At 36.9% G+C, this 20,430-nt stretch overlaps 3 protein-coding genes and 1 non-coding gene across 5 annotated transcripts; all 4 read left to right on the top strand.

Annotated features, from left to right (window-relative positions):
• Positions 1 to 1,156: 1,156 nt before the first annotated feature.
• Positions 1,157 to 9,454, top strand: LOC105034345 (two-component response regulator ORR26). 2 transcript variants are annotated; one of them, XM_010909471.4, is made up of 5 exons: positions 1,158 to 1,424; positions 3,792 to 3,944; positions 4,078 to 4,467; positions 4,673 to 4,749; positions 8,135 to 9,454. In XM_010909471.4, the coding sequence occupies exons 1-5, from the start codon at positions 1,298 to 1,300 to the stop codon at positions 9,164 to 9,166; spliced, it is 1,779 nt and encodes a 592-aa protein (XP_010907773.1). In that variant the 5' UTR covers positions 1,158 to 1,297; the 3' UTR covers positions 9,167 to 9,454. The 2 variants fall into 2 exon arrangements, with proteins under 2 accessions (XP_019702523.1, XP_010907773.1); XM_019846964.3 differs by lacking the exon at positions 3,792 to 3,944 and having other exon boundaries at positions 1,157 to 1,424.
• Positions 9,455 to 11,182: 1,728 nt separating this feature from the next.
• On the top strand, positions 11,183 to 13,614 carry LOC105034344 (limonoid 21-O-acetyltransferse). Its single transcript, XM_010909470.4, is given in 2 exon segments — positions 11,183 to 11,857; positions 11,859 to 13,614. Coding segments are annotated over 2 exon segments (1,278 nt in total). The 5' UTR covers positions 11,183 to 11,230; the 3' UTR covers positions 12,510 to 13,614.
• On the top strand, positions 13,454 to 13,613 carry LOC114913055 (U1 spliceosomal RNA). The gene has a single exon (XR_003799080.2). It is a non-coding gene; the product is annotated as a U1 spliceosomal RNA (small nuclear RNA).
• Positions 13,615 to 14,813: 1,199 nt separating the features above from the next.
• LOC105034343 (small ribosomal subunit protein bS21c) lies at positions 14,814 to 17,298 on the top strand. Its single transcript, XM_010909469.4, has 2 exons — positions 14,814 to 15,374; positions 16,876 to 17,298. The coding sequence occupies exons 1-2, from the start codon at positions 14,926 to 14,928 to the stop codon at positions 16,982 to 16,984; spliced, it is 558 nt and encodes a 185-aa protein (XP_010907771.1). The 5' UTR covers positions 14,814 to 14,925; the 3' UTR covers positions 16,985 to 17,298.
• Positions 17,299 to 20,430: the final 3,132 nt, after the last annotated feature.

Genomic DNA, 20,430 nt, shown 5'->3' with positions numbered 1-20,430 from the left:
TCCACTGTGAAGCCCTGAATGTAGTAGCCTTTTAAATGAAAGTCTGGTTTCCATTCCAATTGTGACAATACCTACCTTGTCAATTCACACCATTTTGAAACCCTAAGTTTGAATTTCCATATATAACCTATACTAAAATTTGTTCTGCTTTATCTTAAAGTGTTTATTTTCTTCTAAAGCTTTTAAGCATATTCGATTATAGGTTTCTCTTTAAAAAATCTAGCATGAAAGAAACCACTAATCTCATACTCCTCCCTGAAGAAAGAAATAATTATTCGCTCTTTCTAGATAATCTTCCACTTTGACTTATATTCGCCACCTTCATTGGCTAATTACAGATCATTATCTCATCCATTGATTTCTTACCTAGATCTCTGAAGATACGTGAAATATTGCTCCCACTCGTACAATTTTTATTATTGTACTTCATGATTCATTTTATTGACTATTGTACTTCATGATTCTTGAATCTGAGTTATTCGCATCGACATATTAATTCTCAGATTCAAGAGGAAAACTAGAAAGATATGTGAAATACTTCTTCTACTCGTACAGTTTTCATTGACCACCGTACTTCATGATTCTTGATTCCAAATTATTCGCATCAACATATTAATTCCTGGATTCAGGAAGAAAACTTGGAAGATATGCGAAATATTACTCCCACTCGTACCACTTTCAATGACCATCGTACTTCATGATTCTTGATTCTAGATTATTCGCTTAAGCATATTAATTCCCAGTTTTTCTCCTGGATCAGAGGTTCTTGATTTATTTGTACGGTAGGATAACTTCCAACCACAATATCAAATCTTAGATTCTAAATCTGCTGACATTAGCAGGGCAACTCTGAAAATCAAAACCCAACATAAAGCTCCCTTTTACGAAGTTCTTGCTTCTGTTAGCATCATGATCAATACAATAAGTATATATAAATATATATCATGTTTTATGTTGCATTAAAAAATTCATTGATATCTTGAATTTCTCACTAAGACACCTATGTTGCATGGTGCTATAAAAATGTTGGTCCCTTATATTTGTATTTTATGGGGAAAAAAAAAGCAACTTAACCTAATCCAAGGTAAGGGACAGTTAGCAACCAACGGGCGCGCCAAATATTCGATAGGAGAAAAGATCCCCACACTTTAACAGTTTCTTTTTCACTCAAAACCAGACCTTTTATCGGAGAAGACCGCCACCCAAAGACCCCCATCTCCTCCTTTTCCTTCCACCTCCCAAGACATTCTCCTCGACCAAAGCCCTCATTTCTTCCAAGGAAGACGCCCTCATAACCATGGCAAATCCCCCAGCTTCTACCCGGACCGAAGCTTTTCCTGTCGGTCTTCGAGTTCTGGTAGTCGATGACGATCCCACCTGGTTGAAAATTCTTGAAAAAATGCTCCGAAAGTGCTCCTATGAAGGTAGTTTGGTCCCGTCTTTGATGGGTTCCTTCTACGTGCTCTCTTTTTTCTCTGCTTAATATTATCAGCTCTGAGTACTTCTAAAGGTGGGAGCTTTTTTGGGATATCTATAATTTTTGTTCTGCTGGCTAGGTCGTTGGGGATGGTTTTATCTCTGTTTGGAATTTTCTAACGAAAAGGTGGATTTTTTTGTTGTTTAATTGAGTAAGAAAATCTTGCTTCGATTGCCATGTAGTGGATTCATTTCTATTGTATCTAATTTATTTATGCATACTGAGATATGGCGCCTTGTTCGGGGTATTTTGTGATTATATGTGCAGTAGTTGTTCTTAACTTGTAACTTTGTGGGTGCTCTGATTGGATGCTAGAGTTGGAAGATTTTATAAATTTTGTTTTAAGGGTCCTTGATTCCATTCATACAATCTTGGTGGGGTGCAAGTATGTTGATATTTTCTCAACACACGGTCTGCAAGTGAAAGATCCTCATAGGTTATCAAGGTGTTAAACTAACTTGTTGTCTGACAGGATTTAGCAGTTTATGGACATCATTTAATTGAAGTTAAAGGAACATGGCAGGAGGAAAACTCATGTTTTTATAGGGAATTTATCTAGTTTCTAAGCAAGGCACATATAATAATTTATGTGCATAATATGATTTCTATTTCACAAAGGAATACTTGTTTATATAACTGGTCATATAGGACATGGTATATGGGCTATCTCAAGGCCCTTTCTGATCATTGTTTTTAAATTTTGATGTAGAGTGGATATTATGTTCTAATATACTGGATGGATGTAGCTATAGGGAATTTATATTTTAAAATATGTTACTCTCTATTTAGATAAGAATATATACGTATGCATGTAGGTGCATGAATATATACTTTCTATTGCATTCCAGATTGCCACTTTGTTGGAGACTTTAATATTTAATAGAATTCATAAGATTATAATTGATTTCTTGGGAGTGTAAGAGCTCTTTATACATGACTTGGAAGCACATATCCTTGTAGCTGTGAATGAGAATCCACAGAACATGGGTCATACGAACATTTTTCATATTTAAAACAGAGATCTTAGTAAATCTAAAACATAGTAAACCAAGTTAGGTTGATAATCTTTTCTTCTCATTTTAATTCTATGATAAGTGCTTTGTCACAAAACCATGAGATTAATTCAATTGCGATGATGAGAGGTTGCCAACACATTTACAATACATGGCTTGCAAAAGTCAATGAGAATTTTAGTTATTGTTCTTCATTTTACTACTCAAAGAAACACATTGGTCTTGAATTGAATGAACATTGCTAATTATGTGGATAAACTTTCTCACTAAAAGATTTATGCAACTGGATAATTAAGATGAATGGTTCTATCTTCCCCCAGTACATTCTCGCACAGTCCAATATGATTACTTTACTGGCTGGCAATTTGGAAATGTCTAGTTTTTCAGAAGTTCTTAAGGATTTTTCTCTCATGGTTTTCAATGCAATATATATGCTGATAGTTCTTCTAGTTAGGGTGAATCTAAACTTCACAGAACTACTAGCATACAATGTCAAATAGTTCAAGTGGCTTTTTTGAACTTTGGATTTTGGATTTAATATAGATGCCAGAAGTTCAAAGCATTTTTTGGAAGTGTCAATAGCACTTAGCTTGAAGGTTGCTGCACTTCCACTGATATATATTTCCATTTTAGATTAGCTAGAAGGGCCCTACTTAATCTCTCGTTTAAGAAAAATGGAAAATCCAAAAAGAAAAGAAAAGGCTTTTATAAAAAGTTTTGTTCAGTATTAGTATTTCAATGTACATATTTGGCATAACTCATTGATTTTCTCATATGATCTTTGCGTGATGACAATGCACGTTCTGAAGGAATAACAGTTTGTTCAAAAATCTGCTTATGATAGAAAGACATTCTCTAGTCTTCCTATGGAAAGTATCACTTTATCCTTCTTAGTTTACCATGGGAACTCTTATACTTTACACTGCCAGTATAACACTCTTTACCTTTTATTCATACTAAAATTACAGTATCCAATCCATAGGGGGATTCATTTTTTTACCTCATTATTAACTTTTCCTGAGATGTTTTTAATTCTATGGATATGCTTTAAGCTTACGATCATTATGCATGCGTTCATTTAGAATCGTATATTGGAATCTAGTATAGGCTTCATCAAGTGAATGCTGTTCTCTATTTACTCTTTGATCTTTCTCTTTTGCTCATTTTGAAATGTTGACATCAATTATTCATTGGCCATTTTATTTTATTAAAAAATTCATAAACCTCTGTGTGTTCCTACAATACGGATGATGGTCAAAACTCATGATGCAAATTTTATGAATGCTTCTTGCATACTGCAGTTACTACATGTGGCTTAGCAAGAGTTGCTTTGGAGATGCTTCGTGAAAGGAAAGATCATTTTGACATTGTAATTAGTGATGTCAATATGCCTGACATGGATGGTTTCAAGCTTCTGGAACATGTTGGGCTAGAAATGGATCTGCCTGTTATCAGTTAGTTATCTTTATCTAAATTTGAAGCTTTCTGACCATAGTGCAGCATGTTGCTTTTTCCCTTTACTTTGCTAAGCTAATCTGACTCATATGTACATTAAATTTCAATGACCATGCTTTGAAATGTTTGCAGTGATGTCTATAGATGGGGAAACAAGTAGGGTAATGAAAGGGGTTCAACATGGTGCCTGCGATTACCTTCTTAAGCCTGTGAGAATGAAGGAGCTAAGAAATATATGGCAACATGTTTATAGAAAGAAAATGCATGAGGTGAAAGAGATTGAAGGTCATTATATCAACGAGGATATTCAAATCATGAAAATTGGATCTGATGATTTTGAAGACAGGCATGTATCGAGTGGAGCTGATATAAATTATGTGAGAAAACGGAAAGATGTGGACAATAAGGAACATTCTGATCAAGAATTTAGTGATCCTGCAACTGTTAAGAAAGCTAGAGTAGTTTGGTCTGTGGATCTTCATCAAAAATTTGTGAATGCTGTAAACCAAATAGGATTTGATAGTGAGTATCAGCTAACAAACTTTGTATCCCTCTCAAGCACTCTGCATTTTCTTGAAGTCTATGCGGAGTAGAACTTGAGATTTTATAATTGCTCTTGAACAGTTTCTTGATAAACTGAAAGTTTTCTTTTTATCATTATGACTTGTTTTTTAAAGTTTAACTCAATGATGTTGATACATTCATGATTATTTATCTGTGCTTGCAGAAGTTGGTCCAAAGAAAATACTTGACTTGATGAACATTCCTGGATTAACAAGGGAAAATGTTGCCAGCCACCTACAGGTAACATCTCTTTCAGTATCCATTTCTAAATTATCAGAAAGATTTGTCAAGCTGGCTGCACATGACCTTGTATGTTACAATGTCAACATAGTCATTGAAATTTATAGGCCTTCCATGTTTTTCCCTGTAGTTTCTATCTGCTTTTCCTGTTTCGCAGCACCAGAAACTCTTAATTGTTGAATGAAGCCAACGCATTCATATAGAGATAGACAGGTGAATTACGTGTTTGTGTGGATTATGTGGGAAAGCTCACACAAATACTCGATTCATGGTTCAAAGATTCACCTGAGACTTCACAGTTGATATTAAAGTGTTTTGGTTTCTTTAGAGGCTGATCCAAAACTTGGTCATGTTTGGTGTTTTGGGTGAAACTAATAAATAGATTCAACTAAACTTTTTATAAATAAGCTGTTTGTGCTAAACTTTTGCTTGTCTTTATTTTGTAAATGTCCGCAAGCATTTTATCCAGTTTAAACTAAAATTTCTTGAGTTTTAGGAAGGTGTGGAAGCTCGGCAGCATTGTTAAGAGGTTTAGAGGTATGTAAATTTTTCGACATAGGGTTGGCTACAAGGAAATACAAATCTCTTAGGTAGCTTGATTGTCATATATTAGATTCTCAGCAAACAGGAAATGATACATTATACTTTAAATATGATCTTTAGTTATTAATCTAAAATATAATATTTTGGTTGTCTCAATGCAAAACCATGGAAATGATACATCGAAAAAAATCACAACAATACTTGTACTTTAAGATGATGACTAATTTAATTTCTATTTTTCTTTATTTTTTGATTTACAATCTTAAATTATTTTAGAATTTCAGATTGATCCAACAAAATTGGAGCCAAAACTGCCAAAACAAAGACAAACCAAATTTTTAAACATTGATTTAAATGTGTGTATATGCAAATTATATAGTAAAATAACTATTTTTTTCTTCTAGTTAATAGCCATAATCATAACCATCCAGCCTTGTCGTAACCATTTTGGAGTTGATTGGTAGATTCTAATTTAACGTGCGTTCTCATCTATATTCACTTGATGTCATTTCAGTCTTGTCTGTACCTTTTCTCACAACCACCATTCATGTTACTTTGCTCTTCCCCTCCTTTTCTTATATCCTTCCACACAAATAAAATACCCTCCTTACTGAAAGCTCCCTGACTTTTTATATTCAGTACCATACATGAGCTTAATATCTCAACTAATTCTCTATTATTTAGTCCTTAGCTTGTGCAACTTCTTGTAGCTACTTTGATATACTTATTTCTCACTTTATCCATCCTAGTTTTATCACATATCCATTTTGACATTCTCATTTTGACTAAAGTCAATTTGTTCACTTGGATCATCTTTATTGTGTGGCATTCTGAGCTATATAATATTGCAAGCTTTATTATTGTTCCAAAAAATTTTCCTTTTTAAGTCGCGAGAGCACGTATCAATCACATAAAACCCTGGGAACACTTCTACACTTCAGCCTAGCAGCTCTAGTTCTATTACACATGTCTTCATCTCTCTTCGTTATTTTGTAGAATAGATCTTAAATCATGAATCAGATTAGTTTATGGCATTTATTCTCCATCAGTTTTAATTGTGACCTTATCTTTGTTTTTATTTTGACCAGAATTGCACTTTGCACTCCATATACACTGTCTTTACTTACTGATTTTTAAGCCTTATCCTCTAAGGCTTTCTTCCATAAATCCAATTTAGCTTTTAATCTTGTTCTTTTCTCATCACTAAGCACTATAACATTTGTAAAAAATGTACTTCATAGTAAATCTTACTGAATATTAGATTTATTCTAGTTAACCATCTATACTACATGAAAATTTAAAAATAACAATTTCAAAATTAGAGAATGTTCCCCCTAGGTCTTTAATTCATTTTTTATATTGAAAATGCCCCTCTACTTTTCCTATAGTACAAAACTTATACCACCTAAATAATTTCAGCTATTAAAAAAGAAAAATTGCAAGTCCATCTCCCATCTCCATGGCCACTCCCTTGACTTCTATATCTATCCTTAATTTTGTATGAGTAAATCTTGGAAAGAAAAGAAGTTTAAAAATAAAATTCTTAAATGATTTCAGCTACTAAAGAAAAAGGAAAAAGAAACTGTAATCCGATCACCAAAACGGCCCTTCTGCTTCTATCTTTATGTATCTTTGATTTGGGCTGGCATATTGTTGTTTCTTCCCTCCCTCTGCAGCCCAAAGTCAGATGAGATCTAATTTAATTTTGACAATTTTCTATGGAGTTTGTGTCCTCCCAGCTAAAAGTCTCCTCTCAACCAAATTCATGTTTAAGCATACCTGCTCAGCTAAAACACCTTTCTAATAAGTAATTTTCAAAATCAATCCTATAAAAAAAATAGTTCCTCTTAATAAAAGCTAATAAATATGGAGAGATTTTTTCCAAATCAAAAACCTCTTTGTTAAGAATCACTTTCTAAAACTGAATTGAAAACATTCGAAATTTTCTCTCAATCTAATTCCTAATAATCAATCCTGCCACTTAATAATCAGTCCTGTAATGCCACAAATTGCTGTATGGATAGATTTTCAAATCAAATCCTAAGTTGAGAATCACTTTTTAGAAATAAAGAATGGTTTGATTTGTATCCTTCTTACTTTAAGACCATTCAGATGATCGTTCTTAAGTTTATAGTCTTTTCCTCCAGATGTGCGTTGCATCTGTCGAGTTGCTAGTAATATAAAATGGGTAAGAAAGTGAGTATAGAAAAAATCATGAGTATACCTGTACCTGTGTATCGTCACTAGAGTGGGCATAACATTGGCCATTCTATATAAGCTTTAATGCTTGCAAAAGCTTGCATGACACTAATATTCGATCCATATCTTCAATATTAAGTTCGATGATACTAATACAGAGATACTTTATATTCCAAAACACTCCCTCGATTGAGTAGAACATACAGTGGGGAAGGCAGGTGAAAACATTTGTATCTTTGTACATCTTGATGATTTGGACTTGATGATGTGCAGCATGCACTTCTTAGACCATCCGCAAACAAGCATAAGTATACACAGTCATGTACTTGAGGCGACTGTTGATCATCAGGTGAGAATCACATTTCAACTATCATAGTATAAGGAAAGAGAGATTCTATATCTTTATTAACGCAAAATATACATTTTCTTTTTCCTTTGTTACTATATTTCTGAGAACATCTAATATCTCGTATGGGTATGAACTTGTGGTCTGAGTATTATGACTTACATTCTGCTTAACTGGAATAACTTCTAATATTTAGTTTCTTAAATTGAGATGTTGGTGTTATCTTCTTTTATATATATTTACACAAATGCATCTCAAAAAAGTAAGTGAAGTGTCTGGAATATATGCACCATGCAGAAATACCGTCTCTACTTGAGTAGATTGCAGAAGCAGAATGAGGGGAGAACTTCCAGTGGAAATCTGCAATCTGATTTCAGCTCCAAGGATGTTGCAGGAAACTTTGATGTGCTTAGCTCGACACAAATGCAACCAAGTGGTGTATCTTCAAAATTTATATGCACGGGTCAAAAAATCCAAGCTCAAGGAATTATCCCAGATGACCATGCAGATGACTTTAAAAGCAGTTTGTCTTTGCAAGTTACAGGTAGTAAACAAGCTTTAGTAGGTGATATTCCTGACTCTCAGGGGGTCATCAGTGTCTCTCGGTTAGGCATACTGCTCCCTTTCAAGGATATGATTCCAGATGCGGGAAAGAAGTCACTGGAGCCTGCTATATCAAGGAACCAGTCATGGAGTGGGAGTATTCCTGTTATGCAATTTATGCAGCACCCAAGACATGACCATGAATGTTGTTGTCTGATAGAAGCCTACTCATGTCTGCCCAAGCCTGACCAAGAACAGGTTTTTGATCATTTTGATACCCCTCCATCAGTCATCTCAAACACATGCAATACTGAGAATGATATCTCTGGTCTTTTAGAATTCAAACTAGTGCACACAAATCACAGGAGCAGCGACACTAAAACTGCATCACAACTGTCCTGTATGACTGACACCACATCTGCTCAAGTTGATAGTGGATCAAGCAATACTCAGGACTATGGAGTAGCATTTGGAATAGATGGACTAACAAATATAAAAGATTACTACCACACTCAAACATCTAGCTATTTGACACCTCCATCTGGAGAATTGAGTCTTAAAAATGAGACAGATTTGGTTTCTTCACCTGAGGACTTGCAGTTTTGTTCTCCTCAGGGCATTGGTAGCTTTGAGAATGTAGGGTTTAATAGCATGGAGATTTTTCAGTACGATGATTCAACATCGGTGACCGAAGTTCACAGTAACTGGTACGATGGCTTGGAATTTAACAGTGATTATTTGTATGACTCAGTGGATCCTGTGATAGATGAATGTCTTTTTGCCTAATCACTCTTTTCACACCTTTTCTTCAAATGGACTACTGCTGAAGAATGACATTGCTCGTTCATATGTTGCTATTTTGGTTCCTCTGGTGGGGGATTAGCAACATAGGATCACCATCCTGGTGGATTGTTTGAAATGTATGATCATCTGACCACTTATTTAGGGCTTGCGTGTACTATAGATAAAATTGTGATAATGTATACTTGAAATATGTAAGGATATTGAGTATTCTGCATTATTAACTCTCGAAAACAACAGCGTTTTAAATGTTATTTTATTGCATAGACCACAGATTGCACTTCATGTGAACTCATAGCTATGCTTGTTATACTGGTATTTTCAAATTCACATGCACCCACATATAAATCCACAGGTGTATTTGTACCATTCAGAACGTATAGAAATTCCAGATAGGCATTTCTGATTCCAGTTATTCTTTGGGGATTGTTCACAATGCATGTAAAAATCAAGGTTTTCTGTAACCAAAGATCAGCATCTCTCACCTTATTTCTCAACAGTCTCAGCACAGAGATTGTGTTTCATTTTTAAAATGTTTTCCTGTTTGAAATAATAGGAATAGTTTATACAAAGAGGCTGAACATGAAAACCAACAGCTGATCTGATTGACAATAATACATGCAACTATGTGGCAGATGAATGGAGACCATTTTATCCATTAGAAAAGCGCACCTGCAAAACTGACATAGCCAATGTCTTGAGTCCGCATATGCTTTTGTTCCATCCCCACTTGTGAACAAGTATTGTTGGAAAGTACTCTGCAATTTCCAATTTGTCTATCACAAGTATGTCTATGATAACTTAAAGGAAGAATGAAAGGCGCATTGTATCTTTGGACCTCAACTATGATGTAGAAGGGGAGTACTCCTATTTGCCCGGTATATCCATGTCATTCTGATGCTTGTTACGCTTGGTTTATGTTAAGGTGGAAATTTGTGGCTAAAAGACTTGATCGTTATTAGCTATGACAATGGATTTATATATATTCCATATGAGATCAATATCCCTATATCAAAAGGATTGTATAAGAATTCAGAATTCTTATACAATATCCCTATAAATTCTACTGTTGTTCAGTTTCCAACATTTTACTGATTAATTTGCTCCTTTTTGGGAATGTTCTCTTTAACGAATGAGACTAGAGTTTTCAATGTTGGTAGGGTGTTAAAGTCCTGGATCAGGGGACAGACTAAGAGAACATGGTCCTAAAAGGGAGAGTTGGACAAAGCTGGTTAGAGTTCTTGACGAGCAAAGAAAAGATTTGAGAGATAATGGATATATAAGATCGAATCAATAAGATTTGAAGGTTATGCTTGCCCTAGATAGAAATTATTGGCATTTACACACACACACACACGAGATAATGGAGATATAATATCAAATCAATAAGACTTGAAGGTTATAATTGCTCTAGATAGAAATTATTGGCATTCACACGCACGCGTGCACGCACACATACATATAGTCTACCTTTATTTCTTGACATGCAAATCCGTTGGATATCAAAATCTATACTCATTCCATATTCAATATGTGCATGACTTATAGACCCACTAGATCTTACGATTTCATGCTAGTTTGACCTTGACCTGATCGGATGGATAGATAGGTGGTCGAAATTTAGAGGATCCTTTAATGGATCTAGGTTGATAGTATGTAGACCTGGTCCCATCCAAACCCACCATGTTATGGGGCAGACCTGGATCTAAACATTAGACCTAGATCGAATTCAGGTTGCATTTGGGTCAACATCGACTTGGACTTGGTCAACATGAACTAGGCCAGGTGTTGATTGAGAAATTAGGATAGCATTTCTTGCTCTACAAGAATCTTGACCTTGACAAGAAAAGACGCAGGAGCCCGGAAACCATTCGAACACGGCTCCTTTCTTTCCAGGCAAGTCCAAAAACAATGGACCCTCACAAAACTTTCAAACACGGCTCCTCTAGCACTCCCCTCCCAGCAGCCATTCAGATAAAATCCTAACACTGGCTCCCACTTAAATAAACACCCAAGGGAGCAGCATAGGCTACAACCATTATTTCCACCATGTTGGCAGTCCAAATCATCTCCAAAGAAACCATCAAACCCTCCTCCCCAACCCCCCAAAACCTCCACTCCCTGCCACTCTCTCTCCTCGACCAAATCGCACCTCAAATCTACAGCCACATCCTCCTCTTCTACTCCAAGAATCCACCACAAACACTCATTCAATTGAAGTCATCCCTCTCGAAAACCTTAACACACTTCTATCCATTAGGTGGAAGGATTAAAGCTTCCAAGGATGATAACACTCTCTATGTGGAGTGCAATGATGATGGTGTAGAGTTCATCCATGCCCAAACAAACGCCGAGCTCGACTCCGTCCTCCTCCAACCTCCCATCGATCAATTCAACGAGCTCCTACCAATCAAAGCAAGCAACTTCCGATATGGTGATCCCCTCCTTGCGGTGCAGCTCACTTGGTTCAAACCTCACGGATTCGTGCTAGGTTTCTCCATCTCCCACCTCATCGCCGACGGCGCCTCCATGGCCATGTTCCTGAACCGCTGGGCCGACGTCGCCCGCGGGCTCGAGTTGCATCCGGCTCCCCGGTTCGACTCCATGGCCGCGTTCCCTCCTCGGCCTCAGTTCACCACCAACCAAGCACGAAGCAAGAGAGCGGTCAACCTGCTGCGATTATAAAGAGGTTCGTGATGAGCCGAGAGCGATAGCGAGGCTGAGAGGAGGAGGCGGCTACGACAATGGCCGAGTGCATGCACCGACGCGCATCGAGGCGCTGTCGGCGCTGGTCTTGCGTTGCCTCGTGCGAGCGCGAGGGGAGGCGGCGCGAGGGAAGAGAGCGGTCGCTGCGCACTCTGTGAACCTTCGCAGGAGGCTGTCGCCGCCTTTATCGGATGAATCCTTCGGGAATCTGTGGATCAGCGTGGCCGCGGTGGGGAAGTTGGTAGGAGATGGGTGTGATGATGGAAGTGGGCAGGGGGTGTTGGAGGAGGCTTTAAGGAATGGGGTGAGAGAGGTGGATGAAGAATATGTGAGGAGGAAAGCTGAGGAGAGGTGGTTGGGGAGGGATGGGATGGATGGAGTGGTGGAGGGGGACAGTGAGGTTTGGATATTTAGTAGTTGGTGCAGGATGCCATGGTATAAGACCGACTTTGGGTGGGGAGAGCCAGAGTGGGTTGGATGTGGGATCAGTGATATGAAGGATGTTTGTATACTGATTGATACCAAGGATGGGGATGGAATGGAGGTTTGGTTGTGGTTGAGAGCAGAGGAGATGGAGAGGGTGGAGAGGGACCCTGAATTCCTGGACTTCATCTCCTCTTAGATTACAAACAGAGCAAAATGTTTGCTAGCAGGAATATTAAGATTTTTGAGGAATTAGCATAAATATAGGGATGTCTGCTGGGCTAATTAGACCAAGGGATTTCTTATCCATTGTAAGAAAGATGATGGATTTGTTGTTTGATATTTTCTTCATTAAGAGAGAGCTTCAATTGTGTCATTAAATGGCTTATTTGATATAAAGAATGCAAGTTATGAGAACAGAGGCATGGTGAAGAACAAGATGCCAGGAAGGAGACAGAGTGTGTATTTGATATTATGCTTCAGTTTAAAAAATTGTGAACAATATCCTAATTGAATGTCCTATGCTTGGACCATAATTAATCATCTATGTTACATAACAACTGCAATCATATTGCAAGTAGAATGGTCCTAGCTGAGGTTTGGTCTTCACCTACCATCTAGGAAGTAAGAATTCAGCAATGCATGCACTCTTGGTTTAGGAAAATTATTAGATGGAACAGATCATATTTAAACTATTCAAGATCAAAACAGGGGTGAGAATTCATCCTGTACGTGCTCCCCGGGATGATGCCAGCAAGAATAAATTTCAATAAAAGCAACCTGAGGTGTTACTGACATGGATACGATGCTGAAGAAGTTAACTAATAAAGAAAAAAGGGACACTTTTGAAAGATTAAAGTAGTTCGGAACATTTTCCCTTCTTCCTCCTTCCCATGGGAGTGGTGGTTTTGGATCGTTGAAGAGTGATTCCCTGCTCTAGATCTCGTGTCAGATCTTGGTCGTGCTACAAAAGTCAACGCCCTTTTCTAACGATTGCAGTGGCGCCGGCGGCCGGACGGGTTCTAACAGCAAATCTTTACAGGAGGAGAGCGGTGTTAGTTTTTTTAGTCCCACATCGGATAAAGAAGAGGCACTGGCCGGCGCAAGCGACTATAAAGCGTAAGCGAGGGCAACGATGGATCCATACTTACCTGGACGGGGTCAATGGGTGATCAAGAAGGCCCATGGCCTAGGTCAGGGGCCCACATTGCACTTGGTGGGGGCCCTGGTCTACCATCTCCCCAAGTGGGAGAGTGGACGTCATAATTTGTGGTAGAGGGGGTACGCGTTCGCGCGGCCCCTGCAACACTATGTTACAAGCTTTGTCTACGATTAGAGCTCTTATTCATTCTCAAATCAAAATTAGTAGTTTTAATAGCAGGATGACTTGAAATCCCTAAAAGATAATATTGGTCTATAAATATATTCAAACCTTGCAGGTCGCATTCAATTATATAGATTTTCTAGGACTCTGGTCTTGGTTTTTTCCTTGAAGAAAGGTCAAAATTCAGGGGAAAAAAAAAAACAAGCTCAGTTTTTTCTTCTCGTTTGTACAGTTAAGTCCGGATCCGATCGCCTCCACTGGTTTGATTGCACATCATGGAGCTTTGAAAGTCAATAATAATCCCTCACTGCTATATTAAAAAAAAATCAATTAATGGGATGGGACACGTCTCCCTCTCTCTCCATTTCCCCTCCGTCCCAAGCCAGATCTTTTTTCACTTAAATTTGTGAGGTTTGTGTATATTTTCATAGACTACGCATTTGTTGTACAAGAGTTAGTATTTATCATAGATATTTTAATATTTATTTTTATAAAATTAATATTTATACTTAATATGTGATTATTTATCTTTAAATATTTAATATTTATTTATTTTTAATTTTAATTTATCTTCTCAATTGTTGTTTATTATGATGCAGTCTACCGTGTGGGGATGGCCCATCTATTTTTTTTACTATGTTTATATTTGATTTTATTGATTAGATATTTATTATTTTAAAATTAATATTTATTTTATAAATATGATTAGTTATTTTTGTAGGATAAAAAAAAAAAATAACGAGAACACAGAAACAACTCATGTTTAGAAGGATAGATATAAACATTGGTTGCATGCTCCATTCTTTCTTATTAAATGTGAAAGTAGGATCTAAATCAGAAGATCCAAATCTTCGAATCCAAATTTAACTCTCTCTATTAAAAATTTTTAATTTTTTTTAAATAATAAATAATTAATAAAAAAATTATGAAAAAATTAAAACATCTTAAAAATAGCTTGACGAAATTCATATCAAAAGTTACCAACAATAAGAATTTGACTTGCACTAAATGGTCTTGGAATGGAGTTGTTGGAAGCCCGGAAGGCCTATGGACCGTTCACAATATCAAATATCTTGAAAGCTTGTTTTAAAAAAAAAAATCAAAACACCACGTATTTGGTATATTTCATCACATCAAAACTATTTTTATTAGATGGCCAGCCCAAGACTGCCCCAACCCATTTTGCATCGCCGAATGGGTTGTCTCGAACAATACCAGTGCGGCGGCTAAACCGGCATTTTGCATCGCCGAATGGGTTGTCTCGAACAATACCAGTGCGGCGGCTAAACCCATGCTGCAACTCTTAGCCATGCCTGCTTCTCTGTGCAACCTCCTCTCCTTCTTGCCCTCCCTTCCCCTCTCCGCAAAAAAGGAACCATCTTTTTCTCCTCCTCCTCCTGCTACTACCGATCTCCCATGGCGGAGACTCGCGAGGAACAGAGAGAATGGATCCCTCCTTGTTCTCCATTCTCCCACGGAGGCAGCGCCGGGGAGTGGAGTTTTGAGGAGCTGCTTCCCTTCTTTGGCTTGGGCCAACGTGATGTTCGCCAATGGGGGCTACTATAACGTCCAGGTAGTGGTGGGGGAGGACGAGCCGGAGGAGGTGCTTCTACGGAGGTTCCGGCGAGAGGTGATGAAGGCTGGGGTCATCCAGGAGTGCAAGCGGCGCAGATGGTTCGAGAACACCCGGGAGAAGGGGAAGCGCAAGGCCCGGGAGGCCTCCCGGAGGAACCAAAAGAGGTTTGCTTCTTCCTTTTTTTTTTTTTTTTTTTTTGCATTTGATTCTGAGATTGTTCGAGTTCAATGCTTCTGCAGTCAAAATAAAATCTTTACTGCTGCATTTTATGGTAGATTTTATGATTCCAGCTTAATCATATTCTTCTTTGTTATCTGTTCTGCGATGAATGTCTTGTGAGATTTTAGGGTTTAGGAAATTTCTGGGCTTTCCCCCTTTTGGCTGAGGGATTTAGTCTCTTAAGGTGGATTATTTGTCTAATTGGATTTTATTGCTAAACATTTACGGATTGCCCGTGGTAGATTTTATTTTATTCCGTACTGAAATTAGGAATCGGTAACTTTGGTAATTATGTTTGTGTTGGTTATGTAGTCTTCTGTGATATTCATGAGTCTCTCCCTAAGAGATTCAGTTTTTTTTTTAATGTGAATTATCTATTTGTTGGGTGGATTTCTGTTACTAAACATGTCATCAATATGACTTTCTCAAAATTAATCAAAAGTTGGTTTCTTTAAGTTCTTGCTTTTTTATCAAAAAGAGATTTTTACAGCTTCTGTTATAAGTATTCCAGACTGAAAATAGATTCTCTGATCATAATTTCTTGGTTCTTCATTTTTTTTTTTTTGGATGTTGGTGGTGTTTTGGGATTTTTGAGTGGTTCCTTTATTCTTCAGGTCTTTTCTGGTGGGAAGGTGGATTTTTTTTCTTAGGTGAATCGTATTGCCAAACATGTAAATTGCTTATGAACAATTAAAACGAAGTTTATCTGAGTTCTTGGTCTTCGTTCAAAGAGAATTTTTTACCATTTTTGTTATCTCTATCCAGAGAGACTTAAAATTGCTTTACGATATATATATATATTTTTTTCCAGCCATGTATTTCTTCTCTGTTTGTGTTGGGGTCCTGGGGTTTCAGATTTTTCTGGTTATTCTTATTAACTGTTGTAAGGGGCTCTATGTTCTCTGTGTGCCATCTCTTTCTGGGGGATGTATGGATTTCACTTCTTGGCCACATTTCTTTTAGTGAAAAGGTTATCATTATGAAATGGTCATGATGAACTCAAAAATGAACGCTTAAAAGTTTTCATGCTGCTTCAAAAAGAGAGCTTTTTTGTGGGCTCTTTTGTTTGGTGGAGTCTAGGGAGTTACAGTTGTCATGGAATTTCTCCCTTTCATGTAGGTAAGTGGATTTAGTTACTTGTTGGTCCATTCGTTTCATATGGATAGGTGGATTTCATTATTTGTTGGATTTTATAACTAAATTGTTGAATCATATCCATTCTCCAAGATGATTTTAATTAAATTTCTATTAATATGCTTGCCTTTTGTAAACAATCTATCCATTCTGTTGGGTCATTTGACTGACAGTTGCTTGGATATTTCAAAGGATAAAATTGCTTTAAAAAAAAAAAAAACACTTGCAATGATTTTTGTTACAAGATTTAGTGTTAGTCTTTTTGTAATGCTGATCTCAACTTCTCATCGTTTTTCTCTTGCATATTGGTAGACGTTTTCAGCCAAAATCTCCCCTCAAAGATAAGCAAGTAGACCCAATGAAAAATATAGAAGAGGAAGAAGACAATTGGGAGCTTCCTGAAGGAGAGCTTCCCTATTGAATTGGAGCCACATATCCCTATTTTTTGGCAGGAGACCGTGCAGTGTCTACACCTCTGATGGATCTGATCTCTATGCTGCACAATTTTGTAAGTTTGAAGTCCAATCCCATTGTTGTAATGGAGGTCCAATCTTTTCAAGTTTGGTGACTATCTCATGTGTTCATGATTTATTTGTTTGTTTGCTTTGAAGAACCATTCTACCTTGTTCCTTTTTTCTAAAGACTGACATAAAACAGTGTTACTTTGCCCATGTTTTTGCATGATTTACTCGTAATGGAATCTATGCTCTCCAAATCAAGGGCTTCTTTCTCCAACATCCTGTTCAATTATGTGCATATTGATATTGGAAAACTGGGAAATTGAGGGTGTTTTGAATCTGTTGCATTCATTTCTAATGCCTTGCACCTGAAGTTCATTCATGTTGTCTCAAAGTGAACTGCCATAATTTCATGAGAGAATCCATGCTCCATGCAATAAATCCTTGAACACAGGCACGTTAAGGATAAAGAAATAAAACCTAAGTTGTAATTCAAATAGTTGCTGTAACAACATGATCCCATGGTTGTGGCTACCTGATTTTGCTAATTTTTTGTAACTCAACTCTGTAAATAGATATTGGAGTCCTCTCATGGTGATGTGGGAGAATTACACCAAGTAAATTCTAATTTGTTTATTATCAGACATTAATGTGATATAAAATAATTTCTGTGAAGGTTTGTTTTGGAACAACAGGTTAGTAATTTTTATCATTTTGTGACAATAATCAATGATAAACCATATGATATCATTAAACAAAAAGTGGATGGAAATGTATAAGTTGTCTCTAATAACTTTAAAAATGTTAACATCTTTAAGTAAACAAGCATTACCAGTATATATATATATATATATATTGAATGAGGCGGCAAAATGCCACCTAGATTTATTGATGAGAAGGAACAAGAGATTCAAGATGGCTATTTACAATGTGCAGAAGCCTTAGCACCATGTGGTATCTAGGGTTGGCAATTGGATTGGATCGGGTTGGATACGGGTCGGATCGATACGGATCAAGTTAGAAAATCATCAATCTAAACCTAATGTGTTTATTAAATAGATCAAAAATTCAGGTCTGAATCTAATCTGTTTATTAAATAGATAATTTGATTTGATCCACTTAATCTATTTATTAAGCATATCAATTAAGTTAAATGAATTAAATGGGTTAAATAGGTTAAACGTGTCGGATTAAATGGATCAAAAACAGATTAAGTAAGTTTTAAACAGATTAAACAGGTCTGAAACGGATTAAATAGATTATCTAACTCAATTGGATCTGAATATTAAATAGATTAAACAAGTCAGATATCTGAAATTCAAATTCGATCCAAATATTAAATGGGTTAAACGGATTGACCTATTTATGATCCTAAATTCATTTAGTCTAAATCCAAATCTATTTATGGTGGATCGAACATGAGTCGGGCTGACGGTTCGAATCATATTTTGCCGGCATCAGTGGTACCTAGAAACAAGATTTCAGGCAAAGAGGACTTTGGTGTGAGTTCAGACAAAGTGAAGGAAATTGTTTTAGAAAGTTATAAGAGAACTCCAGTCGATGCTGTGCGAATGTGTCCCCTTGAGCCAGACCTGAGATGGTTGCAAGAACCATGTTCCATCGCCAACGTAGTTCGCCGGACTTGAAATTCGAGTTTCAGCAACAGAGTTTATGAATTTCCAGAGCTTGTACCATTCACGTTTCAAGTAGAAAATGGTTTCAAATCATTCCAGATTATGGTGTGCCCATCCTTTGTCCTGGTTGATCTCAGTTGCTCCTATAAGCTGAATGAAGACAGAATTCTTTGCAGCACAGAAAATACAAAGCTGCTTCTTGTTTGTGAAGATTCTTCTGTTCCTTTCAAGCCAAATTCCAACCGTTGATCCCAAGCTCGGCGCAGTGTTTTATGAATTTTATTCTTCCTCCAAGTGCCAGTGGTCCAAAGATTCTGAAAACTATTAGGCCAACCGGGCAATTTGAGGCACGACTTCAATATGGTCTAAATACATCCCACAAAGGAACATTTTAGGAAGAAATGTGAAACATTCTCCACATTTCCTCCAAAAAGAGTAACCTTAATTCGCTGGCCATCTTTTCCTTTGCAGAATTTCAGTTGTATGCAGCCTATTCTTAAGAGCAAGCCAAAGGAATGCCTCCACTTTCTCCAGTACTGCAGCTTAACAAATAGTTTTGTAGAATGGACAAATCCACAGCACGATAGGGCCTCACAAGATGGAGCAATTCCATCAAATCACCAAGCTGATCCATCTGCTCGAGTGTGAGTTGCCATGAAACTAGCTTGAAGTTCTCTAGCTCCATTGAGAGACTATGAAGGCATTACAATTCAGCGCCATCGATGATAAGTCCGGAGAGAGCTGCATCAAAAGAGCCGTTCCTAGCCGACTCTCTTCCCAGAAGCTGGTATTCTGACCATTTCTTGAATTGAATCTCGTGCGGTTCTAGAAAGCAAAGAGATCACTCTATCAATTACACTAGTGTTGCAGCGAGGCTCCGAGAGAGGGATGATGAGATCGGTGTTGGGCTGATCCCAAAAAGATGATAAGAGTTAGGCCGACATAGACCACGAGTAGATTTATAAAAGGAGTCTTAAAATCGTGGGTTATCCTCAAATTTAGGATTCTCCGATACTTAAGTCAAATTATGTTTTAATCATGATGGCAAATTCAAATTCAATATAAATTTTTAAAATATCAGAATGAGCATGCAAAAGATAGAGCCATATGTAGCGATTGAAATCATCTATAAAAATAATATAATATCTAGAGCCACTCATAGAAGACAAGGGTGCGGACTCCAAATATTAGAATGAATAAGGTCAAAAGGGACGGTAGTAGTAGATTGACTTAAAGAAAAAAGTAAAGTGGATTGTTTAGATAATTTGCAGTGAACACAATATAATTTTTTTATTATAGAGACAGAATCTAACAATATTTTGTTAACTAATTGAGATAATTTTGAAAAGGAAAGATGACCTAAATGGTTGTACCAAGACATAAAAGAGGAGTCAGTAAAAGAAATAGCAGTGCTTGAGTAAATACCAAAAATATGAGGAACATAAAGCTTATTCAGGAGAAACAGATGATCAATCTTATAGCCCGTCCAACTTCCTTCTCCATCGAGCAATTCTACACAACATAGCCAGAAGAGAAAAAGTTATTGTAAGTCTTTTTTCACATAGTTGACCGATAGAAATAAAGTTCATAGAAAGTTGGGGAGCAAGAAGAACATTAAAAAGGGATAGATTATGAGAATGAATGGTTTCACTATGGCTGGCGGTAATGAATGATCCATTTGTAGTTTGAATATGAGGTAGACAATGAAGAGGAGAAACATGTTGGAAAATATTGGAGTTAAAGTTTATATGGTTGGAGGCGCCAGAATCAAAGAA

Source organism: Elaeis guineensis, chromosome 8 (genome assembly GCF_000442705.2).
Source record: "Elaeis guineensis isolate ETL-2024a chromosome 8, EG11, whole genome shotgun sequence".
NCBI lineage: Eukaryota > Viridiplantae > Streptophyta > Magnoliopsida > Arecales > Arecaceae > Elaeis > Elaeis guineensis.
This window is presented reverse-complemented; position numbering and strand designations above follow the sequence as displayed.

What these genes read in the sequence shown, in the direction of transcription:
- LOC105034343 (XM_010909469.4), top strand. Translation starts at nt 14,926, where the DNA reads ATGCTGCAACTCTTAGCCATGCCTGCTTCTCTGTGCAACCTCCTCTCC. An exon ending in TCCCGGAGGAACCAAAAGAG is followed by an intron (nt 15,375 to 16,875) that starts GTTTGCTTCTTC and finishes GCATATTGGTAG; the next exon opens with ACGTTTTCAGCCAAAATCTC.
- LOC105034345 (XM_010909471.4), top strand. Translation starts at nt 1,298, where the DNA reads ATGGCAAATCCCCCAGCTTCTACCCGGACCGAAGCTTTTCCTGTCGGT. An exon ending in AATGGATCTGCCTGTTATCA is followed by an intron (nt 3,945 to 4,077) that starts GTTAGTTATCTT and finishes AAATGTTTGCAG; the next exon opens with TGATGTCTATAGATGGGGAA. An exon ending in ATGTTGCCAGCCACCTACAG is followed by an intron (nt 4,750 to 8,134) that starts GTAACATCTCTT and finishes TGCACCATGCAG; the next exon opens with AAATACCGTCTCTACTTGAG.